Source organism: Neofelis nebulosa, chromosome 13, assembly GCF_028018385.1.
Source record: "Neofelis nebulosa isolate mNeoNeb1 chromosome 13, mNeoNeb1.pri, whole genome shotgun sequence".
Classification (NCBI taxonomy): domain Eukaryota; kingdom Metazoa; phylum Chordata; class Mammalia; order Carnivora; family Felidae; genus Neofelis; species Neofelis nebulosa.
Genome location: NC_080794.1, coordinates 75,931,771 through 75,956,900, shown reverse-complemented (window position 1 = coordinate 75,956,900; position 25,130 = coordinate 75,931,771). Strand labels below are relative to the sequence as shown.

General features: G+C 53.9%; 1 protein-coding gene across 7 annotated transcripts in view; it reads left to right on the top strand.

The window, feature by feature from the left end:
• AFAP1L2 (actin filament associated protein 1 like 2) overlaps positions 1-25,130 on the top strand; it is a 99,186-nt gene that overhangs the window by 56,072 nt on the left and 17,984 nt on the right. For 4 of the 7 annotated variants that reach the window (XM_058697860.1, XM_058697858.1, XM_058697859.1 and 1 more), the window contains 6 exons: positions 3,486-3,614; positions 10,101-10,175; positions 11,753-11,847; positions 17,977-18,067; positions 20,930-21,013; positions 23,813-24,018. In XM_058697860.1, the coding sequence (XP_058553843.1) occupies positions 3,486-3,614; positions 10,101-10,175; positions 11,753-11,847; positions 17,977-18,067; positions 20,930-21,013; positions 23,813-24,018 (680 nt within the window). The remainder of the gene's footprint in view (positions 1-3,485; positions 3,615-10,100; positions 10,176-11,752; positions 11,848-17,976; positions 18,068-20,929; positions 21,014-23,812; positions 24,019-25,130) is intronic. The other 3 variants (XM_058697863.1, XM_058697862.1, XM_058697861.1) reach the window with 1 other exon arrangement.

The window sequence follows — 25,130 nt, the reverse complement described above, 5'->3', positions numbered from 1 at the left end:
TAGCGGAAGTAGCGGCAGGCACAGCCTGGAAGGGTTCAGAAGGTCAGGAAAAGCACAACTCAAGATGCTGACTGCCTTGCATGGCCCCTTGGCTTTTCCACAACCACTGTAGCTGAGTTCAAGGCTCGGTGTCATTTCCTCAGATTTGCCCTTTGTTCTCTCAGTCTGGACTTCTTCAAATTCACTGCTTTTTGGCCTGTTGAGTTCCTGCAGCCAACAGGAAAGTTATGAATAGCTGTTCAGAAAGCACTCAAAACCAAACAAAAAACAACCTAAGGCCTTACCCTACTGTACGTCTTCCCAGGAGCCTTCCAGGCCTAGGACTCTTGTCTGACCTGCTCTCGCACTTTTTGTCGAGGAGTTTTGGTGGTGTGCCTTGGTCTGGAAGTCTTGGGGCTGGCCTTGTTCTGCCTGTGAGCTTGCAGAAGGCAAGAACCACACTGTCCTGGCCTCCATCTTAATTTCCTGGGTAGTTTAGGCCAAGGGCCCAGCTCAGTGCTGGGCTCACCCTGGGGTCTCACCTGATCCTTACTGATTGGTGGACTCTGGGGGCCCTTGCTGCTGCCCTTTCAAATTCTGCTCCGCTGAGAGTCTAATCGGTTTTAAGTGACCCGGACAAAAGCCTCTGGCCTCTTGGAGACCCACTGTGGTGGTCTTCCCAATACCCAGGAATGGGGCAAGAGATTCTGCTGTTGGCCGAGGGCTCTTTCCCAGACAGGACCACCCAAACATGGCTTCCCTCTTGCCTCATCTTGGCGCTCACCAGGTACCCACGGCGCCACTGGCAGAGATGAGGGCCACCTTCCAGCTCGCCTCTAAGCATATGAGCTGAGCCATCATTGACCACATGCGGCATCGGGGCCGCTGGCTGTGTTTTACCTTCACTCGGCTCTTGCCAAGCCAGAGAGGAGTGGACGTGGGGACCTCTGTGGTTCTTGCTCGGTTCTTCATCCTTTACCAGGACCCTGAGAGGGAGAGTGAAGGTTTCTCTGCTTTTTCTTCTCCGGCTTTGGCAAGGTGGACTTTCCTTTGCGAGTACCCCTGCCGGGAAGAGAGGTCTCTGATTTTGCCAGGCGGTGCACACCCGCGTGGGCGAGCTGGCTGACCCCCGTGTTTGATGTGACAGCCACACACGCCGGCACTGCTGTCACTGCCGCTCCCTGAAACAAGCAAATCCTCACCCCCCCCTTCCCTTCCTCCGGCTCTCCCACGGGCGATAGCAACGCTCATTCCAGGGAATTTGGTTTTGCAGGGATGGGTTTCGGAGGCTACTACCCCACTGAGATCCGTGCGGGTGTCGGACCAGAAAGAGACTGCGTGTCTCTCCCTTAGAACCGGGAGAGCACGACGGCTTCTTTTTCTAGTGAAAGGGGTGAGGGGATAATCTTCGGCTCTTATTCACTTCTGGGGAGCTAGGCCTTTGGGGGATGCTGGAAGAACGCGCTACGTGGATAGAAACATCCAGTCGAGCGTTGCCAAGAGCTCAGTCTTAAGAATCAGACAGCAAATGAGCTCTCTGCCGTGGGCCACGTGGGACCTTATGGGCCTTCTCTGGGCCCTCGGGCCCACCTGTACAACATGGGCATAATGATGCTTATCTCTTCAACTTGTTGTGAACTAGTAGGTACCTAGTGAACTCATTCATTCATTCATTCATTCATTCATTCCATAAACATTCATTCAACAGTTACAACAGTGCTAGGTGCCAAAGACGTAAGACAGATGTAGTCCTCTCATTGAGCTCACAGGTTTTGTCACTTCCAACAACTCTGTGAAATGGGTAGGGCCTGTGTGGTCTTCTCCACTTTCCAGATGAGGACAGGAGCTGGGAGAGATTGCGTGACTGCTCGGAGTTCCCACAGCAGGTGACAAAAGACAAGTAGTGCTTCTTGGCTTCTGTGTTTGGGAGCAGGGCCCTCAGGTGGAGCCCCTGTCACTGCCAGTAGACCCGCGGTTCTCCACGTCGGCTGCACATCGGGATCACCTTAGCAAGTTTTAGAACTGCTGACCCCTGGGTGCTACTCCCAGAGATTCTGATATCATCGATCTGAGGTGTGCCTTAAGTATCAGGATTTTTTAAAACTTTTTAAAAATGTTTATTTATTTTGGAGAGAGAGAAAGAGAAAGCAGGGGAGGGGCGAATCCCAAGCAGGCTCCACGCTGTCCGCACAGAGCCCAACTTGGGTCTTGAACTCACGAACTGTGAGATCCATGACCTGGGCCAAAATCAAGAGTCAGACGCTCAACCGACTGAGCCACCCAGCTACCGCAGGTATCAGGACTGTTTAAAGCCCTCCAGGGGACCCAGTGCAGCCAGGTTTGGAAAGCAGAGAGTAGAGCCTTAGGGAGCTGGCTGTCGGGGCGCCTGGGCGGCTCAGTCGGTGGAGCGTCCGACTTCGGCTCAGGTCATGATATCACAGTTTGTGAGTTCGAGCCCCACGTCGGGCTCTGTGCTGACAGCTCGGAGCCTGGAGCCTGCTTTGGATTCTGTCTCTCCCTCTCTCTCTGCTCTTCCCCTGCTCACATGCTGTCTCTCTCTCAAAAATAAATAAATATTAAAAAAAAAAAAAAAAAAAAAAGGAACTGGCTGTCATTCCTGAGCATGTTCTGGAGAGCCAGCCGGGCAGGAGAGCCAAGGTGACGACCCCATCAGCAAACGCAGCATCCTATTCTTAATAGAAATTAGATCACAAATAGCAATAATAGCAACAATGGTGAATGCCCTGTTCCTACACTGTTGTCCTCTGCACTGTCATCTCTGCAAGGTGGTTCCAGCTAGAAATGACAAGTGTCTCTACCCTGGGGGTCCTTGTGGGAGCCTATTTGATACCTTGATCTGTGGGACCAGAGCCCTCAGCCAGCTTGGGAGTGATGCTGGACTCCATTTCAATGCTGAGGTGACTTAGTTACTGAAGAAACTCAGGAAGGTTTTGTTTTTCTGTTTGCCCAACAACCGTGGCTTTTGAGGGATCACCCGTAATTCCGTGGGGACAGCGTACTCACGGTTTCGTCTCCTCGGGGTGACTCTGCTTCCCTGTCCTTGGGGAAGGGATCAACAACTGGGCCAACCACAGCATTTCTTTTGATGGTTATGGGTTTGACCTGCATTCAAGTTCCCCAGGCCCTGGACCGTCCTGATTGAACTTTTCTCAAGGAAGCAAATCCTGTTTCCAGACTCACATGGCCCGATGGGCTTGTCTGGGCCGTCTTGGCCGCTGTCAATCCAGCAAACGGTAGGCCTGCAGCTTCAGCCAAGGTTATCCATCTCAAAGCCAAGGGCCTGTTTTCCTCTCCCCAGGACCACCTTTTGGCTGCCACCCCCCACCCCCCCACGCCAGGTGCTTCCAGGCCTTACCCCAAGCCCCTCCCCCTCAGGACCACAGGGCGCATGTCGAGGTGATGCAGGATCTGGAGGTGCCCCTCTGAGCCGGGCCTTTGGAGAGAAGGCAACTGCTGTAACAGATTCTTCTCCTTCCTGTCTCTAGCCCTGGAGCAGCTGTTGACAGAGCTGGATGACTTCCTCAAGATTCTCGACCAAGAGAACCTGAGCAGCACCGCTGTGGTCAAGAAGAGTGGCCTGGCTGAGCTCCTCCGGCTTTACACCAAAAACAGCAGTAAGTGTGGCCCGGGGGCCTTGGAGTTGGGCCTAAGCCACCAACTCTGTGGCTTAAGCAACAGAAATGTTTTCTCAGAGTTCGGGAGGCCGGGAACCTGAGCTCAAGGTGTCGGGAAGGGTCGGTTCCTTCCGAGGCCTCCCTCTCTGCCTTGCAGATGGCCGTCTTCTCTCTGGGCCGTCACACCATCTTCCCTCTGTGTGCATGGCCGTGTCCAAATTTCTTCATACAAGAAAGAATACCAGTTATATTGGTTTCGGGCCCGTCCTAGTGACCTCATTTAATGTTAATTACCTCTTTTTTTTTTTTTATGTTTATTTATTTTTGGAGAGGGGGTGGGAGGGGGAGAGAGAGAGGGAAACAGAGGATCTGAAGCGGGCTCCGAGCTGACAGCAGAGAGCCTGATGCGGGGACCGAACTCACAAGCTGCGAGATCATGAGCCGAGCTGAAGTCAGACACTTAACCTGCTGAGCCATCCAGGCACCCCTAATGTTAGTTACCTCTTTGACGACACTTTCTCCTCCTACATTCTGAGGTATTGGGGGCTAGGACTTAATATATGAAGGGGGGGTTGCGTAATTCAGCCCATTAGCAATAGCATAGGAGTGATGTGACGTGAACGAGAGTCCAGAAATCTCCGGACACCCAGCACAGTGGCCCTGAGTGAGGTTTTAAACAAAGTGTTTTCAAAGCACTTTTCCTTACTCATTCAAAGCAGAGAAGGGATAATAAACTGTGATAATAATAGCCAACGCTTCGTTGAACATCACCCACCTGCACACACATCAACTTGTTTCATCTTTAAGACACTCCTCTGAGGTGGGTGCTGTTATTACAGGTGAGGAAACTGAGGCTTAGAGAGGTTAAATCCCTTCCCTGCATCATATGGCCCAGAGGAAAACATGGTTTTAAGGCTATAGATCATAGAACCTTGACCTTGAGTACATAGTTGGTTTTTTTTTCTTTTTTACTGAGGTACATTTTATACATAATCAAATACATAGATCTCAGTTAAGCCTTCAATTCAGTGAATTTTGGCAATCGCGTACACCTGTGTACCTGCCACCCACAGTAAGTCATCGGACATTTCTATCATTCCAGAAAGTTCTTTCTTGCCCCCTTTCGGTGAATTCCTGAACCCCCACCCCAAGGCAACCATTGTTCTGATTTCTCCCACCACAGATTAGCATTGCCCATCCTAGAGCTTCATATAAATGGAATCGTAGGGTGTGTACTCTATGTTTGGCCTCTTGCGCTCAGGGGATTCGTCCGTGCTATGAGCTGTGTCCGTAGTTTGTTGCTTCCATTACTCAGTAGTGCTCCAGTCTGTGAATGTACCACGATCTTCTTGTCCATTCACTTGTTGCTGGACTTTTGTGTTGTTGGGCCTGGGCTATTGCAAATAGTAAGGCTGCTCTAACATTCTTGCACGAGAATGGTGATGGTGGTTTCATTTCTAGTACATTCAGATTTTCTTTTTTAACAGGAAACGCCTTCTCGTGAAGTCCTAACAGCTTAGTTGAGTCTATTTCTATATCGGATGTTTGAGAACTGGGAGTGATATTTTGGGACAGTAAGGGACCGTCTGCCTCGGGGCAGGAAGCAGCCCAAATCCACCCCCCACCCCCCCGGAGAAGGGAAGTAAGTGCACCCTCTACAGCCATCACCGTCAGGAAGTTCTCCCATATGTCCAACCTGGATCCGCCAGGTTACGTCTCAGGGTCGCTTTTCCTTTTCTTTGTTCCCTGTGGAAACCGGCTTTCATGCTCTGAGTGGGAGAGAAGTCATAAAACTGAGGCATGTGGCTGTAGGCCCAGCAGCCTTCTCTTTTGCCGGCATGCCCCAGCTCTCTTAGCCTTCCAGGAGAGGTGTGTTCCCGGAGCCCCATGTGTGGCCTTTGCCACTCTCCAGGCCACCCTTGGTTCCCAGGCTCCTCCTGGCTCCGTGGCTAGTGTCGGCTGGCCTGCGTGAGTGCTGGCGAGCGGCACATCAAAGGTGGTAGGTGGGAAATCCACATTACAAAGCCGGCGAGTTAGAGATGAGTCACCCCGCGGCAGGAGCCGTCGATGCAAACCTTGAAGAAGCACAGTGCCCAGACTGTCGAGATGTGCTCTGACCTGAGCGTGTCTAATGATAGACGATACCTCCGTTGGGAATGGGAAGACGCCTCTGTGACGGGCTCTCACCATCATCCCGATCCTCTTCTTAGTCCCAAGAACCAAGTGGTTCTTGGTTCTCATAGCTCTATCAGGGCCCCCTGGGTGGGGTCCCTTTGTGGCTTAATGTGCTGTGTAGCTTCCTCTAGGTTGACCTTTGTTTCACCCCAGGTGTTTGTGTGCTCTGCTCTGATAGAGTCAGACCTTCCCCCTGCCCTTGGTCTCTGTAGCTCGCAGGGCCGCCGGGGCTGCTGAGACCGGTCAGGAGGCGCCCAGTGTGAATTGCCCACAGAGCACCGCTCAGACCACCGGAAGCGTGCGCACGGCCTTACGGGGACCTGTGGCTACCACTCCCCACTCCTGCTCTCGAGGCTGAGATCCATTCTGGTCGTCTGTGCGCTCTCTCGGCTAGCAGAGTGATTATAACAGCTGCTGACGTCTGCCGTGCACGTACTCTGCCCCACCACGGTGCTTAATATATGAAATGACATGGATTGTGCCACCCAGTCCCCATCCCGGGTCAGGGAGAGAGTTGTTGTCCTCATCTTCTCAACGAGGGAACCGAGGCTCGGAGAGTCACTTCTTCAAGGCACATGGCCGTGAGTGGCCGAACCAGGGCTTGAGACCGGGCAGAGGGACCAAACCGCTCTACTCCCCTCCTTGTCCCACGTTCCAGATTCATCTGCACCACAGTAATTGTGCTACGCAGGACAGAATCCAAAGCCCCCCTGAAATCAAAGCATTTGTCTCCCTTCTCAGCCTCCCGGGCATGTCTTGCTGTGTATGTTCCAGAAAATGAGCTCAGCTTGATGAGACTTGTAGGTGGAGGCAGGCTGATCATTTTGAGATAGTCTGTGGTCTACACTGGCTGAGCTGTTGTTTACTCCCACACATTTTGGACGGAGTGTGAGAGAGAGAGAGAGAGTGTTTACACTTTTCAAGTTGTCTATTTGGGTTTTCTGATCTTTTACTGTATGACTGTAATAAGAATTTTCTACTCTCTTTACCTTTTATCTGGATGGTGAGGTCACGGCAGGGAATGAAGTTTGTTTATCAGGAGCCTGCTGTTCATTCCTGCCTTCACCTGAGAGTGTCATGGGTCCCTCAGTGCCCTCCTCGGAGACTCTGGGAGAGTTTGGGGGCTGCTCCTCTGATAGGAAGAGCTGCCAATGTTCTATCTGTCCGATGGTAGCAAAGAGGGTCCGTGTGCCTCCCCTCTACCCCCACCCAGTTCTCTGGGAGAGACTACCCCCTGCCACAGGGGTCATTTCCCACAAGTTACACACTTCCTCAGAGCACAGTCAGCTGTCCTTTCCAGCCCTACCTATGCTGATGTCATTTCCCACATGCTTGTGTTGACTATCCCATTAGGGTCTATTCCCTTCTCCATTGTTGGGCTCATAAAGAGAGGGACAGTGTCTTCTATTTCATTCTGTGCTGTGTCCCCAGCACTTAGCACGGTGCAGGTGCTCAGCGCACTTCTGCAAATGAATGAGGGAATGATAGGAAATTCTCCAACCTAAGGCTACTGCCTCCCAGACATGGGACAGCTCAGCAGTCTCCCGTTCCAGGGCCAGCTTCACTGGGCATTTCCTAGGATTGCAGACAGTCCTGGGAGCCTCTTACTTACCTACCTGGATGGTCCTGGATTGGCAACCCTGGAACATCAAACCATAGCCAACCATGGCTCGCAGCAGAGTGCCCAGGGTAGGAGACACGGCCTCGGGAAGAGGCCAGTGCGAGTTTTCTCTGCAGTGCACAAGTCACGATCTTGCGGAGAAAGCACCTGCCCAGAATCTAACAGTTAAAACAATGACAGCAATATCTTGCCTTTTTTTTTTTTTTTTTTTAACAGGAGTGTGGGCTTAGTCAACAGTAAGAAAAAAGGAATGAACATAAAATGAACATTTAGCTATTTACATTCTTTCGATTCCTATTTTGATCGTTATCAGCGTCATCTGAATTTTTTTATGTAGTTGTGGTTTGCCTCTGTATTCTGCTTTACGTTATTTTTATACTTAGAATCGTTGCCTGTGCACATTTCCATGTGCTGACAGTTCACATACTTTTTCTCTTTTTGCTATTCTGAAACATGATCCTTTAACTGTAAGTCTTGGATATCTTTGTAAACAGCAGACATAGAGCTGCTTTGTCATTTTTCACAGTTGGGTAGGTGTCCACTGATAGATGAACAGTGATGTTCAACCAGCCTCCCATTAGTGACATTTACATTTCGTAATTTAAAAAAAAAAACAAAAACTTCTACAATATTGCAGTGAACATCCTCAAGTCAGATTTTGTTTACATGCTAGAGTGTATCTACAGGACAAATTTTTGGCAGTGGAAAAATGCTGGGTTAAAGAATATGAACACTTTAAGGAAAAAAATATGAACACTATTTTTTTTAAGTTTATTTATTTTGAGAGAGAGAGAGAGAGAGAGAGAGAGAGAGAGAGAGAGAGAGGAGGGAAAGAGAGAATCCCAAGCAAGCTCTGCACTGTTCAGTACAGAGCCCAACTTGGGGCTCAAACTTATGAACTGTGAGATCACAACCTGAGCTGAAACCAAGAGTTGGATGCTTAACTGACAGAGCCACCCAGGTGCCCCAAGAATACAAACACTTTAAATTATCCTCTAAAATTGCTTCCAAAACGGCTGTGCCAGTTTACACACTCTCTAGTAATTCATTCATTTTGATTTTTTTTTTAAGTTTATTGATCCATTTTGAGAGAGAGAGAGTGGACAAATCCATGTGAGTGGGAGAGGGGCAGAGAGAGAATTCCAAGCAGGCTCTATGCTGTCAGCACAGAGCCCCACACGGGGCTCGAACTCACGAACTGCGAGATCATGACCTGAGCCGAAGTCAGATTCTTAACCAACCAAGCCACCCGGGCGCCCCTAGGCTTGTCATGTGTAATCTTTGTTAGTTATAGGGCTCACTTTTTCAAGTTCCCTAATATTAGAGTTGTGTACTCTTGGAAGCGTTCAGAGTTAGGTAAAAACAAGTGATATTTATCACAGTTGTTTTCCATAGTATCCCAAGCAGACAAGAAAACCAAGGCACACGCGTTAGCTGCGTTGCTCAGAATGGCACCATTCACGGCAGAGCTTTGCCGCCTGCCCCTGCAGAACACTCTTCTTGGGTGCTTTTCTCTGGAAAAGGTCCTGACCCGGCCCCTCTGGGTCGCAGTCAGTGGAAGTATACTGGTTGTGGCTGACTACTTTTAGATCTCATAGTGCCCTCCCATAACCTGCCGCGGTGGGGGGTGATGTTGCTGACGGGTCCTGGCAGGGCTGGGCACCAGGATGGCGACCCGGCAGGCTGATGGCAAAAGACCCCGCTGGCTGTATCCTCCCCATGTTCCTCTGGGTTTTCACAGGCCTCTTGGCTGGAGGCTGGGCGGATCTGACACGGAACTGCCTCCTTCGCCAGGGGTTTGAATTGGGTCCCTTGGCTGGGTAACGCCGTCTCCAACTACCGGAGCCACGGGTTTCTAGGAAATGCAAATTAAGGGGCAAAAGAGAAATGCAGGTGGAATTCTAGGAGGAGAAGCACTAGAATGAGCTTCCTGTGCAGTCTTCTGAAGAAAGGGTCTTCGGGGCACAAGAAACTAAGCAGGTGTCAGGAGACTGACATTTCTCTGTCCAGACAGGCACTGGGAAGGTCGCCTACACAGAAATGATTTTAAAAGAGGGAAGGGCCGAGCTGTTGCAGGGTACAATCTACAGGGTAGAGCAGGTGCCTGGCAGGGCTCCACTTTCAATTCCCAGCACACCCACCCCTCCAAACCCAGAGCTCGCGATTTGGGGGTCTCGGCCCCACACTGGTACCCCACCTAGAGGCCTGCGAGCTAAATGTTCAGATCCTCAATGTGCCCTGTCTTACAAAGACATCACTCTGATGAGCCCATACGAGTTACCCAGACTAGAGTGAGAATGATGGATATGAAATATTTTTTAGTTTAAATGAAATGCTAGGAAACCCAGAGAAATCTGCCTGGTGAAATACGGGGCAGATCTTTGAGGTGCGGGTACCCTTGCACTTCAGACTTTTATTCCTGAAGCTATCTTTCTGGACCCATCTTTTCCCTCCCCCACCCCCACCACCCCACCCCCAGGCTGAAAACCTAACAGTCAGCAACTTGGCCTTTCTGTTTTTGGAAATCTGTCAACTCTATAATGGACTCTTTCAATCAACTCGGAATGTTGTATGCTTTTCCTGGAACCCAGGCTAATGACAGTGTCTCTCGGGGGACGCTCTTTCTCTCCAGAAGCCATTTCCCATCGTGGAATCACATGAAACCTTTGTCTTCTACCCTCCTGCTGCAGGTTCCGATGAGGAGTACATTTATATGAACAAAGTGACCGTCAACAGGCCACAGAATGCGGAGTCCCAAGACAAAGGTACAGGCTAAGCCCACTGGTGGTGCGGCCAGCTTCCGGGAGGGGGGCGCACAAGCTGTGGTCCCGTCCCGCCCCTCCTTCCTCCCAGCCAGCACCAGACAGCCCAGTGGAGTTATTTCTGGCAGTCACATTTTAGTTGATGGTATTTTGGGTTGATGTATTTTGGGATATTTCATCAGGCCACCTCCTTGAATCTTAAAGGTCCCATGTCCCATTCGTGGACAAGGAATCTGGCCCCTGAAGTCTCTCAGCTTTTCCCCAACAGCATCCCAAGAAACAGGAAGTCACAGACCGATGCTCTAGGAAAGCAGCCTTGGTGCTGATTCCACACCCCAGCTTTATATCTTTGATAGAAGTCCGGATTGGTTTTAATGTTAGTTTATTTCTTTTTGAGAGAGACAGAGAGAGTGAGTGGGGGGGGTGGCAGAGAGAGAGGGAGACAGAGGATCCCAGGCAGGCGCCGTCAGCATGGAGCCCGATGCAGGGCTCAAACTCATGAGTCGTGAGATCAGGACTTGAGCCGAAACCAAGAGTTGGTCGCTTAACCGACTCAACCACCTAGGTGCCCCGCAGTCTGGACTTGATGGGGGGGGGGGGGGGTGGATGGTAGAGAATGGAAATGCTGATGTCTGCAGCTGCCTTAACCTTCAAAAGTTTTGCTCAAAGGTGCTCTCTTGGCAGAACTTTATATCTTACATGGGAAGGCCATAGTATGTCTTCCATGGTATCTTACTCTTCTGCTCTCTCCTTTGCTCTGAAAACCTTGAGGAGTGGGTCTGGCAGGACCCTAGGGAGGTCCAGAGGTTTGTAGAGCTGCCTCGTTGCAGAGGAGAGGAGATTAAAAGCCCCATCCCTCAACTCCCAAGCCTGTGACTGAAATGCAGAGGCTTAGCAAGAGGTCGGGACGCAGTGCTCCAAAGCATTCAGTCCGGTTAAAGATTGGGCTTCAAGGTGCCAGCCACCGAAGCCCCGAGGTCAGATCTGCCTGAGCCTGCCTGTCCTGGACTTAGCTGGGCCCCTGGCTGAAATGGCCAGGCTCAGAAGGGCCCTTGGATCCTTATCCTTAAAAGCACACACAGTTGGTGGCCAAGTTCTCCACTGTGGCTTTTCCGCCTCATGTTTTCACCGCCAAGCCTGGGGCTCAGCAGAAACTATCCACACGCAGGCTGCCACAGTGCCCAGGGTCATTTGCCTTCTGGGGAAACTGGGGTGGAAAGAGCCATAATCACAGGGTTGGTGCTGAGAGCTGCTCCGTATAATGACCACAGGGCAGCTTCTCGACTGGCTAAATCTCTGTGGCTAGGCCATTTTTGGCACAGGGCAGGTAGTAGAGAGGGTGTGGAGGCTGCCAGAAGCCCCAGACCAGTTCCTTCTGAGGAATCTGCCCGTGGCTGGGACACCACTGCACCCTATTCTTGAAGGAAAACAACAACATTGGCTGCTGGGACCTCCTCGTGGGTAATTAGCCCCTGCTCAAATAGATCTCATGGCACATGTGACCAGACATTCCCGGATAACGCACCTGCTATGACACTGGGCACCCCTCACTGAAGCCTCCCCCTGCTTGCCGCCCACAGCACCTGAGGAGCAGAACCCACTGCCCAACGGGGAGCCTGGCCAGCACTCCCTGGCCCCTCAGAAGAGCCTTCCAGACCTCCCGCCACCCAAGATCGTAAGTGTTTGTCCAACACCCCTGATTTCCTGACTGGGGCCCCATGAAATTCCACTTGCTCTCACAGGGGTCAAGTTCACCAAACATCTGGTGTTTTCTGAGCGCCTACCGTGTGCAGGACACGGGGCGACGCACTGGGACACAGAGACAGAACAAAAGCACGCCTGCCTGCGGGTGGCATCATTTGCCCAGGGCCACGGTACTCAGGACGCTAAGGGTAAAGGGAGTGGGAGATGCAGGGCGTTGCCTTTATTGGATGCCACCAAGTGTTTGAGGCTCCACCGGGCTCTGCCCAGCACCATGTGAGTGGGGCCCTGTAGAGCTGTGGTCACCGGCTCAGGCCACAGCGAACTTTTGGAAATGTAAATCATATCGCCTTGCACTTCCTGCCTCAGACCGGCCAAACGCTTTCATTGAGCTTAGGCAAAAAACATCCGTGTTCCTTAGCCCGGCCCCCCGGCCTACACGGTCTACACAGCCTGGCCCAGCTGCATCTCCAGCCCCGTTGCACCTGCTGTTCACGGGTCTCCCTTCTGCCGTTGGATTATACCACGGGCTTAGTGCTGCCTCAGGGACTTTGTACTGTCTGGATCCTGGCTGTCCAGTGGCTGCCTTCTCATCTCCCAGACATTCACAGACAGACTTGCCCCGACCTGCTGCATGAGGCACCCCAACTCTGTCCCACCCCAGTCACCGTCTACCCCAGGGCCAATTACCCCTCCGTGGCCCTTGCCACCACTGAAGTGGTCTTTGTACTGTTTGCCTCCCCGACCAGACGTAAGCTTCGTAGGACAGGGACAGCGTCTCTCATTTATTGCTTCCTGCCCGGCACGTGCACACAGTAGGCCACATGAATGAGTGGAATGAATCATGGAACCCTACAGACCTGGGTTCAGATCCCAGATCTACCAGGTCCTGGCTCTTCGGTCTTGAGCAAGTTGTTTAAGCTCTCTGGCCCTCTGTTTCCCGGTGTTTAAAAGAATGTGAATCTCTGTCTCCTGAGATTGTCTTATTTGATGGGCTAAGGCTACGCGTGGCACACTGCGTTGGTGTTCAGGGAGGTTAAGTAGCGGTGTTCATATCTTACGGGTGAGGAAACCAAGAATTTGCAGGTTAATAGCGTCTGAACGTCCCACACACAGAAATGGTGGAGCCAGAATTTGAACCCAAGTTCTTCCCTGTCTAGGGCCTGGTCAGGGAGGCTTTCTAGAGAGGTGTGAGGTGAGAAACGGGAAGGATTTCTATGTGTAGCAGGGTCATGGGGTCAAGAAGTGGGAAGGGTTTGGGGGACAGTGGGGTCCTGGGTTCAGTGCCAGCAGGAAGCTGTGTGACTCCCATGGTCACTGAGCTCCCAGGGTGCTATCCAGGGACAGATCTGTGGGCCCAGGTCACCGCTAAGGGCGTCCGGACCGCAGCCTGGCCCTCTCCATTCGTGCCTTCCTGAGGATGTCCGGAATACCTGGGTCAGTCTCCCTGTACATGAAGCACCCCCCCTGCCCAACCCCCCCCCCCTCCCCCCCCGCCCGTCACCAACTGGCAGGGACTCTTCATCTCAGGCTGAGTGAGACTTGATGGCCTGAGCCTGAGTCCCTGCTGTCCCCACTACGCTGCGAAGTGGGTGACTGCCACACCTGGGCCGTTGGCGCCCTGATGGACACAAACTGGGGCCTCCCCACCATCCATCTACAGATGCGTATTTTTGGTCACTGTTTTCCTATGAAGAAACAGAGGCTCAGTTAAAGTAATCGGCCAAGGGCCCACCTCTGGGAGGTAGCGGGGCCAAGACCTGAATGAGGGTTCTTGGTTTCCAGGCCACTCTGCAGGCCCGCCTGACTTAAGCTCGTCTTTCCAGCAGAGTGAGGCTGTAGTCTCTGGTCCTTCCAGCTGCGGGCTCTCCTCACTTTCCGCCACAGTGCTCGGGAGAAGGGGGGGCCTCTGCTCCTGACCGGCTGCCGCCAGTCTAACCAGTGGGAGATGCGGTGGTGTTCTGGGGTGCTCCAGGCACTGCTCGCCGGGTGGGGGGAGGGGAGGTGGCTGCTTGGCGCTGGAACTTTCCTCTCCGGAATTCAGCGCCCGACTCTGGCCAGGGCCTTGGGCTCTGCCATTCTTGGGGCAGCAGTTTGTGGCCCAACACCGGGTGGGAGAGGCTGTCAGCAGTCAGCGCCTCACAGGCAAGTACTGGGTGGTGCTGCCTTGTTCTGGAAATCTGTGCCTTGGAGACATGGCGGTGGGCCGGGAGACGCAGCGTCTGGGACCAGGTTGTTGGGAGAAACTAGTCAGGCCGCACTCGTCCCAACAGCTGCGGCAAGTCCCGCAGGCTTGCCGATGGCTGAGACAGAGACGGGACGTCTGCCTGTGGTCCTCAGTGCCTGTGGCTGGGCCGGGAGCGTGGCCTCTGTCGCAGGCTCAGGACGCCCTGATTCCCTCTCTGGTGGCCTGGGTCCCCCCCTCCACCCCCGCAGAGTCCGTGGATAGCAAGGGAAAAGGCAGCCAGGGGTCCGGGGACACCTCGTGGGTGCGGCCAGTGACTCAGGCAGCCGTGGCACTTCCCGCTGCTCTGCGCCCAGACAGGTGCTGCGGTCACCGTAGGAGAAGCGTGTGCTGGCCTCGTTGATGCTCCCGGCCAGCACAGCCATCCCTACCCCAGCCACCCTTTGAGGCCTGAGCATGCATTGGCGCTGGTCTTAAGTGGGTTACTCTACGGGGGAAGCAGCTTACTCCACACAAGGACGTTGCCACGGTCGGTCTGGGGAGCCGGGGCTGGCCGGATCTGCTAGTCCTGTCCCGGGAATGTTCGACAGTGCCCGCTGGGGCAGGTTGCTCATCAGCACAGAGACCGACACCTCAGCTCATCCGGGCCCCTGCTCACGTTCAGCTCTCGTGTCTACTCTAAATCAGGACTGGCAGACTCTGGCCCCCAGGCCAAATCCACAGCCACCTGCTACTGTAAATAAAGTTTTATTGGAACATAGCCACGCTTTCTCAGTTATGTATTATCTCTGGATGCTTTCGCTCTGCGACGGCGGAGTTGAACAGCTGAGATCAGCGACCCTCAAGTGACCTGCCGATCCATTAGGAATGTATTATTGGCCTTTTACAGAGAAGTTTGTAGACCTCTGGCAAATCTGGCTGAGCCGGGTGGCTTTCTTTCCTGTCCCTTCCTGTGAATTCTCAGAGCCTTCTGAAGGTTGTGAAGTCACCTCTCTTCTGCGCCTGAGTTTAGTGTCTAAAACCTGCACCATCACAATGATGATGATGATGATGAACTTTAACGGTCCCTTATCTTTATCCCTTTATTCTCATTCTCTATTCTTCCCCTGAGAAATCAGCCTCCCTTGCTCCTCTGACTTCAGAAAATGGGTCATTATACTTGTGTAATTATGTGACTCTCTTCTGAATTTTTGTGCAAATCATTTTAACCTGTAACTTGACTCAAGGGCTTATATTTTGCCCCAGCAGCCTTGAGGGCAGGGACCATCTTCTTTAATGAGGGCTGAGCTTGGGCATAAGCCTGGGCAACCCCAGAGGTCTCCTCTGTCTCCTTAGGATACGGCCGTTCTTCCTCTGTTGAACGTGTATGCTGACAACTTTTCTCTCTTCACTGATACGTTTGTATTTTTTAGGTTGGTAAAAATGCATACGTATTGGATAATAGTGCTGGGCACAGTTTAATCCTTGCAGTGGCCCCATGTAACAGGTACTTCTACTCTCCCCATTTTGCAGTGGAGGAACTGAGGCACAGAAAGGTCAAGTAAGTTGCCCAGGGACACACAGCTGGGGTGCGCCATGTCAGGTTTCAAACCCTAGCCCTGGAGGTTGGATTCCTACCACCTCCCTCTCCTGCCTCTCCCCATAGATCCATTTACAGGGGATTTTACAGGGAGAGGCTTGGGAGACTCTCAGGAGACACTCCCTAGTAGTCCGCCCCCAGATAGGACAGTAGGACCCACGTGGTGAGAATGACCCCTGAGGGGCTTCTGAAGAAAGGTTCGTCCCCCCCCCCCCCCCCCCCCGGGCATTGTCCCGTAAATGGGACCCACCCCCTCCCTGTGCGAAGGGTCCCAGCATCACCTGATGGGGATGGGGCTTCTTGGAGGCTGGAGCCGGGGGCCAGGCCAGCTTAGGAAACATAAGCTCCAGGACCCATCTGCAGGGACCTTGCTGCTTCTCAGGGGAGGCGATGCTCTCCCCTCGGACCCCAGGAAGCTGGCTCTCGAGGACCACGGCTGGGTCTCGGGCAGCCCTTTCTCAAACTGACCAAGGGGCCAGGAACGGCCGAGACGAGCAGAGACAACTCACCAGGCTGTGGCAGCAGACCCGAGAGGTCATCCGCTGGCAGCTACCGGGTGCAGCGTGCCTGGCCTGCCCTCGGGAAGGAGCCTGACTCGGTGCCACTCACAGCCGCATCTGCGGGCCCAGGGCAGCAGCCGATCTGCTTCGGAAAAGAGCACGTTCTGTTCTTTTCATGCTCTGTACCTTTCTGCCTCTTGCACCCGTGGGGGTGCTGGAAGCTGCTCGAGGCCTACCTCTGGATCTTGTATCCGCTCTCTTGATGTGAGGCCGGATGAATTTAGGATTCAGAGTTGGACCCACACTCTGGCCTGGCCTCGCCAACCCTCTGCGTGCAGACCTGCCTCAGCTTGTTGGATGGTGATTCGGTGACCCGGCTCCTGCAGCCCCCCCAGGGCGTGGACGGCCCCCAGACAATGACGGTGACAGCCTCCTCATGTTTGATACGGGGCTAAGCATTGTGGAAACACCGTCACGGTTTGTCTCAAGACAACCCTGGGTTTATTCTCGTTTATAGGGAGGCAAGGTGAGGGAGAGGCCATCACATCCCGTCAGTTGAATCTACAGAGTCCTAAAGCCCTGACTGCAACCAAGTTACATTCACTCCAGAGTCCATATGAGGTGCCAGGCCACACCGGACCTGGCTCTGGAATGCTGCTTTTGGTGAAGCAGCCGCAGGATCATTGCTCTGCCCTGGAGGAGGCGGGGGGTGGACCCTCTCGCAGCCCACGCCAAGTCCCGTACCATGGGGACCCCGGCCCAGGCTGACCGCTCTCCCACCATCTCCGGGGCCAAGACTTGGGGAGCCATCTCTGCGATAAGTCCCTCGTTTTCATGAGCTCATTTCAGAGGCAGGGGTTTCTAGATCTCCCCTTCTCCTGCCGGCAGGACAGGGAGTCCTCCGAGGTCCAGAGGCCCATCTCCCAGGGCCGTGTGGGGTCTTTCCATTGGCCGCCCTCCTTCCGTCTCCCCCCACCCCTTTCTACTGCTTTCATTCGGAGTTCCCCAAATGCCCAGCACAAGGGCTTTCCCAAACCATTTACAGTACAGAATAATGGAGGAGTACAGAATTGCACGCTCCACGTTTCTGCACGTTTGGGTATATTCTTTATTCCTCCCCAGTCGTGCTCGTGCCACATAAGAAGCTCAGGGTCATCTTTGAGACTCCACTCAAAGCTCGTGTCCTCCCGGTGGTGGTAAATGCTCCTCACGCCCTCATGCCCTCATGTCTATGAGGACATGACTCACCGTACACGTGAGCGGGAGCCCTGAACATCCACCACCTGGCGAAGTCTTTGTCAGGAGTGACTCCGGGACATCCGGACGTCTCCCTTGCAGCTTGGACACAGGAGCCACCCAATATCCATCCGAGTGGTCGGACTTATTATGGTGAAAGTTCAGGATTTAGAACCCAGGTCACCTTCCTCCGTGTGTACTTGATTAGCCCTTGTCGTTTTCGAAAGTAGATGCTATTTAGAAGCCACAGCGGCCTGACACGATCTGGATGTTTGTATGCATTCCATATCACGTACACAAGGCCATTTTGTGTGTGTGTTGGGGCGGGGGCGGATTTGAGCCTCATTTTGCAGAGGAGAAAGCTGAGGCTCCGCGGGGTTCAGCCACGCGCCCACAGCCCTTCTCTGGGAGCAGACCAGCGGACGTGGTGGCTGTCGGGAGCCATGGCATTCATTGCACGTTCTCCCTCCCAGCTGACTTGAAGTCCAACCAGACGGTTTTCTTCTTCTTCTGGAATCCCCTCCTTCCACCCAGAGGGTTAATTCCAAGTTGTTCTCAGTGTATCATATCTGAGTATGTTTATTTTGTTTGTTCATACCACAGATTCCAGAGCGGAAGCAACTCTCCGTCCCCAAGATTGAGTCTCCAGAGGGTTACTATGAAGAGGCCGAGCCGTACGACACATCACTCAACGGTACACCCCGGGGCCAGGGCTGGGACTCGGAGGGGGTCCAGTCACTTCCTGCACAGATGCCGGTGCTGGAAGCCGCGGGCAGCCTGGGCTGCTGTTCCCAGAGAGCGTGGCCTGAATTGAGAACTGGCCACAGAGCATTGGGCCTCTGCTCTGGTGGGGAGCTGAGAGCTCCCAGCAGACCCAGGCCGCCTGCGAGGAGGCGTGGGATGGTCCACGGTGAGCTGGTTTCCTGTGTCTGATGCCGTTCCCATCTGGGTGGTGCTGGCTTTGGCACAGAAATGTGATGGAGGAGAGGTGGGTCGGTCCAGGCACACGTGTAAGCAACGGGAATGTGGTCTGGCCGAGCCAGAGCTGTTTCTGGGGCTCTTCGTTGGCCTGATAGTTAACTGTGCTCACTCTGTGTGCCAAACATGCTTTTGGGAGTCAGGAGCTCAGCAGAGCTCAGGACAGTCCAGAGTCACAGCCCTTAGATTCTGTGAGGGAAGACAGACAACAAATAAACATGGGGCATGTCAGGTGACAATACAGTGTTAGGATGGAAAGCATAGGGGCTGGATTGGGGCAGGAGAAGGTGTTATTTTAAACAGGGAAGGCCTCTCTGACAGCATGACCTGGAGCTGATTCCTGAATGAAATAGAATGTGGGGAAGGCAGAGACCTCCAGGAAGAACTTTCCAGACCATGTAGCACATGCAAAGGCCCTGAGGCGGGCGGGGGGGGGGGGCGGCTCAGCATGTTTAAGGAACAGCAAGGAGACCTGTGTGGCTGGAACAAGGGTAAAGAAGTCAGCCAGTCATGGTGAGGACTTTGGCTTCTCTCTGATGAGACTGCAAGCCTTTGGAGGGTTACTTAGTGACTGACCTAACTTAGGAATTAAGGTGACCTGTGCCATAGGGGCAGGACTCACACTGGAGCCCTCTGGCCTTGGCCAGTGGTTCTCATTCTGGGAGATTCAGATCAGAAATGCTCTGGAGGGGGTAGGCGCCCGGGTGGCTCAGTTGGTTAAGTGTCCAACTCTTGGTTTTGGCTCGGGTCTGATCTCATGGTTTTGTGAGTTCAGGCCCCACGTAGGGCTGCACGCTGACAGTGCAGAGCCTGCTTGGGATTCTCTGTCCCCTTCTCTCTCTCTCTGCCTCTCCCCTGCTTATGCTCTCTCTCACTCTCTCAAAATAAATAAATAAACTTAAAAAAAAAAAGTGCTCTTGGCGTAGGGATTCGCTAGCACAGAAAGGCCCCAAAAGTTCCAGAAGGAAGAATATCATGGGCCTGCTCACTTGAGCAGCTGGACTCTGGCCCTCTCGCTCCCCCCTCTTACCTCAATCTGCTCCTTTCCTTGATAAGTGAAAGGTCTTTGAGAGCACAAAGCAGTTTGCGGATGTAAGAGGCAAGGGTCCCTGGTGGTGGGAATGAACTTGGCTGGAGAGGGGTGTTGTCGGCTCCGTAAGGAACAGGACCAGAGATCACATGGGACGGGTCCCTTGGAGCCGCGTCGGATCCTTCTCCACACTTCACCTACTGCCTCCGGTCCCAGGAACTGTGTGGGAGGTGAGGGCCTGTTTGGATGGAGGTTATTTTGTTCTCCTGGTTTGTGGGCGGACATCACTTAGCTTGAACCCGCTGAGCGTGTGGGGTGTTGCCACGTCTCCGGCGGGGCTGTGATTCCAGAGCAAAGCCGACGGTGCGGCACGGCCATCCCCATGCGTGTGGAAGGAGGAAGCTGTGACTCACCGTGACGAGCACCTCTAGCCTCGCAAGCCTGGCTCTCCGGGGTGTGGCCCGTGCCAGCCGGGGCCTGCCTCCCAGACACTCGCGGGGGCCTGTCTGCGGGGCAGACACACACCTCGTCATCAACAAGTGGGCTCGAGCTTGTCGGGGTTTGTGTCTCGACTGTGAATTCAGGTTGGTCTTAGCCGGGACCGGGGCGTCCCTGTGGGGACAGTGTGAACACAGCAAGGTGCACAGGAAGAATGCCGACGGCCTGTCCTTCTCGTGCCGGGACAAGGACCGGGGATGACCTGGGGAGAACTGGTCACACGGGCCGCGAAGGGAGGGCGTCACCGGCATACGAAAGCCGGCCTGCCCTCACTTCCTGCTTGTTGTCCCCTGCACCTGTTTGAGCGGTGAGACGTGCTGGTCACACCGGGAGGAGTGACCTCTGGCCCCCTGCCCCCCTGCCCTGGTTCATTGGCCACCAGCCATTTTGCGGACTTCCTTCAAGAGAGCGGTTGCTTGGGCTCTTGTCCTGCTTCATCAGCACTGTCTGCACACGGCTCTGATGAGGCAGGTGCCTCTCTCCGAGTAACAGCTTAGTAAGCGCCCTGATGGCCTGTGCAGGAGATACGAGGGTCAGGCCTCCTTGCCCGAGACATCAGCTAGTTGGCCTGTAATGTCTCGTGTGGGGGACCTGGCCGCTGCTGGAGCAGATAACCTCCCTTCCCGGTTATGGTGACACAGTACACGTCTGTTTCTCGTGAACTGTCCTATGTGGGGATCACTGCTCACCAGGTAGTTTAGCCGCCTTCCAGTGTGGGCTCAGCCACCCTCTAAGGCCAGAGAATCCTCTGCAAAGAGACAGCAGAGAATTCCTACGTGCTTCTTAAAAGTACCAGCCAGAGGGGCCTTCTACGCACCTCCCACTGGTGACGAGTACTTACGTGGTCATCTCTGGGTGAGAAGGTGCTGAGGAAAGATGTCCTGGGTTGGGCCAGGGCCTCTCCTGAGAACCCACCCCTCCAGTGGGGAAGTACTGGCTTGTGGTGGACAACTGGGTCTCTCTGTGTCACCCTCTGCGCTTGGGTCTGTCCCTCTCTTCAGCTTGTGTCTCTCCACCTTGCCTTTCTCTGTGCTTCTGGATCTCATACAGGTCACTGTGGTGGATTCTCGCCCACTGGAATCCCCAGATGGGTCCAGGTGCCCGACGGAGTCATTTACGCCACCATCACCTTGGGTACTGCCTGTCCCCGGAGCTGAATGCCAGTGATTTGGTGCCTGCTGCCTGGCTCTCAGGGAATAGGATGCATGCCCCGAGGGTGGCCCTGCGCATGGGCCTTGTGCATGGGTCCTGCATGTGCACGGCATGTGTCGTCCTTCCGGAAGGAGAGACTTACTCGGCCTTCCACAGCTGGCATCCGCATGCGTGGGCGAAGGACCAGAACGTCGCGTGGTGGTTCTGCCCTCTGTTCCCCAAAACCTCCAGCAGCACATGCTGGGGCGCGGTCCCCCCAGGGGTGCAGAAATGGGATGGAATCGTCCGAGCATCCTGCCTGTCACTCCTGTTCGTCCCGTGACCCCTGGAAGCCAAGTACCTCCTTTAAGACTGCCCTACGTTCACGGCCGTGTTATGATCGCTCTTAGAGATAAAGGAAGTTACGGTGCATTTGCCCCAAGCTCCCCCGGTGCGGCTGCAGGTAGTTTGAGCTACTGTGATTTGCTGTTTGTTCTCAGCTTCCGCAGACCGCCCCGGAGTGGATGGACAGGTGTTAGAATTTTCCACGGAACACCTGGGGGACCCCAGAAGCACAGCCAGTGAGGGGGTTCGGCCCGCTTCTTCATGCTAAACTCGGAGGCCTCCCTCTATTAAGTTTTGCTACTGAAGGAGGCATCCCAGTGACATTGTATCGTTCTTACTTCACTTATTGTACAGATAATGCCGCAGTGACCATGAGGACATTTTTTTTTTTTTTTCAAGTAAAATCACCCTGCTCCTCCCACCTGGTCAAAGCAGCTATCTTGAGTTCTCCCTGTTGCCCTTCAGTACCGAGCTGTGGGTATAAAATCTCGCACATATCAGTTTAATTGGGCCTTCTTACTTAGATCCTATTTACTGGGCTGAGGACTGGCCTTCAGAGTTCTCCTTGATTATTGTCGCAGGGCATGCTCCAGAGTGGATGCAGTCATGCTTCCCCACCTCCCTGCTCTCCTTCTGCTGACTGTAAATGGCCCTGGATTTAATATCTTGGCGCATGTAACCTCCCCCACCCTCCGCTTCTTTATTTAAAAAAAAAAAACAAAAAAAAAACTAGTTTCCTAGGATCAACTCCCAGGACTGGGATTGTGGGGGTCAAAGGGCATGGGTGTTTTTACGGCTCTTGAAACAAAACAACAAGCTGCTGGGTAGTCTTCTGAGAGGCCTGCGTTCCTGTATGTTCCTACCGGCAGTGGGAGAGTTCGGCTCTCCCATTGGCTACGCCACGGCTTTCAATCTTTGCTTCTTTAATAGGTGTGAAATTATGAACTGTGCCACGTTTTTATGACGATGTGAAAGGGAGTAGTACCACACTGCTTTTAAAGAAGACTGGTGTTAAAATACTGACGGTGTTGTTTTTAGGAATAGTAAAGCACATTTTCATTGGCATTGGAGCTGGAATAACTGTGGCCGTGGCCTCATTCCGTTTTTCTATGTTTTAATTCAGAGGTGGTGCTGTTTTCCTAGTACGTAGGACCCCGGCTGTGCAGAGAGTAGAAGGGGCTTCTGCAGAAGGGAAGGCTATGGGCCCACAGGCTGACTTTTTTCCAAAGGGGATCAGGGGGAGGGTAGAGGAGGTGTATTCACTGCGACGCAAAGGGCCAGAGCATGTCTGTAGAAGTCCCGGGGGAGTAGATAGCGGCCTGACTTTCTGTTATCACTACCCAGTAATAGAAGGAGGTATCCATCCAGGGGGGAAATCAAGCAGAGGCCAGCGCAGCACCAAGATTCCAACAGACAGGATTTGCGTGCCGAGGCAGGGATTGCACCAGAGATCCTGAGATTCTCTTTTCTCCGTGTCCTGCTTTTTGGGGTTTTACTGACTTTGTCCTTCACCTAGTTTTTGTTGATCTTGAATAGCACAGCGAGGCCTAGAGAACAGAGCAACTCTCACAGGGTCCGGGGGGAGGACAGAAACTGAGGCACGTGGAGCGTGTACAGAATCGAACAGTTTGTGCTTGGTGAGCTTGGGGATTCTCTTGAACGGAACACACGTGTGAGGTGGGCTGGTCGCCAGAGGCGGAGGAAGGGTAGGAATGGAAGCCAGCAGAAGGGGCTGTCTGTGCAGGGAGGTGTGCAGTGGGTGGGGGAGAGCGAGCAGAGTCTGGGGAGGCTGGAAGTGGGTTTGGGAAAGGGCTGTGACTGAGGGGGCCGGCCGGCCTTCCCCACAGAGCCATTTCCGACTGCGGTTTCTTTCACCCTAAGAAGCTATAGCCCACCTCCCCCTCCCCCCCCCCCCCCCAATCCCAGGACAAGACCAGGGACAGAGCAGGCCCCGCTGGGCAGGTGGCTGTGGGAGGCTCAGCATGTGCCCAGCCTGGGCTCAGATGGTGAGCCCTTCCTGTGGCCCATAGAATGCCTGCTGCTAGACTCACCCCCTGCTTCTTCCTTTACGTGAAGAAACAGGCCCTGGGGGGTGGAGGGGGGGGGGCACTGGCCTTGTGAAGTGCGAACAGTTGCCTGTGGGCAGTGTCTTGTTGGAGGTTTCTGCGGAGTCTGGGGTGACAGATTTGAGGAGGAAAAGGGAGAGACTCCTGGTTTTAGTTACGTGTCTGTGGCCAGAAGCAGCATCCAGGAAGCTTCACTGAGGACATCTGGGGGCCAGGCCTGCCCAGGTCTGTGGTCGGTGGCTGTCAGGCTGGCTCAAGGGCACAGAGAGGCAGGTGCGTTGCGGCCTGGAGGCCGCTGGCCGCCCCTGCCTGCTGCCCTCCCTCCTGGACGGAGCACGTTTGGAATGGCCCCTGCCCGATGGGTCCGTGACCCCGTGGCTCTTCCTTGCAGAGGACGGAGAGGCAGTGAGCAGCTCCTACGAGTCCTACGACGAAGAGGAAAACAGCAAGGGCAAGTCGGCCCCCTATCAGTGGCCGTCGCCTGAGGCCGGCATCGAGCTGATGCGCGACGCCCGCATCTGTGCCTTCCTGTGGCGCAAGAAGTGGCTGGGACAGTGGGCCAAGCAGCTATGCGTCGTCAAGGACACCAGGCTCCTGGTCAGTGGGTCTCTCATTGTGTTCCGGTCTTTTCTCTTTGGGGGAGTTGGGGAGATGGACCCCGGTACTAGGCGGTCAGAGCCTTTTATGTCTGGAGGCTTTCTCCGCTTCCTAACCCAAAATTGTGTGCAGAACTTTGCGTGAACGAAAGTGCCTTATCTCAACTAAAAGGGTCTAGTAGCCTTCATCTGTCATTCAGAGGGGGCTGGGGTTACCACTCCCTGCCCCCAGTCCCATCCCGTAGACGGTTTCCAGGAATCTTGTCCCCTCGGCCTGAGGGCTCCTTCCTCACATCCTGACCCCACCCTGCTGCACGGTCAGGACTCCCCCAGCCCCAGTTCTGGCTACTGCACTCACCTGTGCGGCACTAGAATGAGAGGCATCGTCTCAGAAGTCACAGTATTTTGAATTACTGATTATAAGACAAAACCCCTAAAGAAATCAGAAGCTGTTACTCTGACCACAGCCCTATTTCCTGTGATTCTAAATTAAAATTCACAGTTTTATGTCCTAATTTGCAGTTCCTTGGAATCGTTATAAGTGCCCTTAATTCACCACTCACAACATGCCCGATTCTGTGCAGATGTTCTTTCTGGTAAGCCTGTTCAGCAGCCCCGTGAGGATGCCCTTTATACCTGTGACAAATTGAGGGGCCAAGTATTTTGGGAGGGGAAGCAAGTCCCCGTGTTTTTTCACTAACACATCATTTTCTGAACTAAGCAGATACGAAGCTTAGTCTCGGTTCCCTACGGCCCCCTTCCTGAGGGCGCTAAGCAAGAAATGTAGACAGGCGGGGAAGTGAGTGAGTCCAGCCAGAAGTATGAGAGTTGGCTACAGAGGATGTTTTTAGGAGCAAGCTGAGGCCTACAAGGACCTTCGAGCAGCATGGATAAGCGGGGTCTGGGGCATCCCTGGGCGAGACTGGCAAGGAGGAGGGGTGTGGGAGGGGAGACAATCAGCCTGGTCACTCTGGTGCCGAGAACAAGAGCTGCTGATATTCGAGGCCACGGGTCCGCACCTTTGGTTTTGCTGGGCAGCGCCCAGGTCCCGGGGGTCCTGCTGTGCCTGCGGCCCCTCCGCTGCGGAACCCCGCCAGGCCTGGCAGAGCCTCA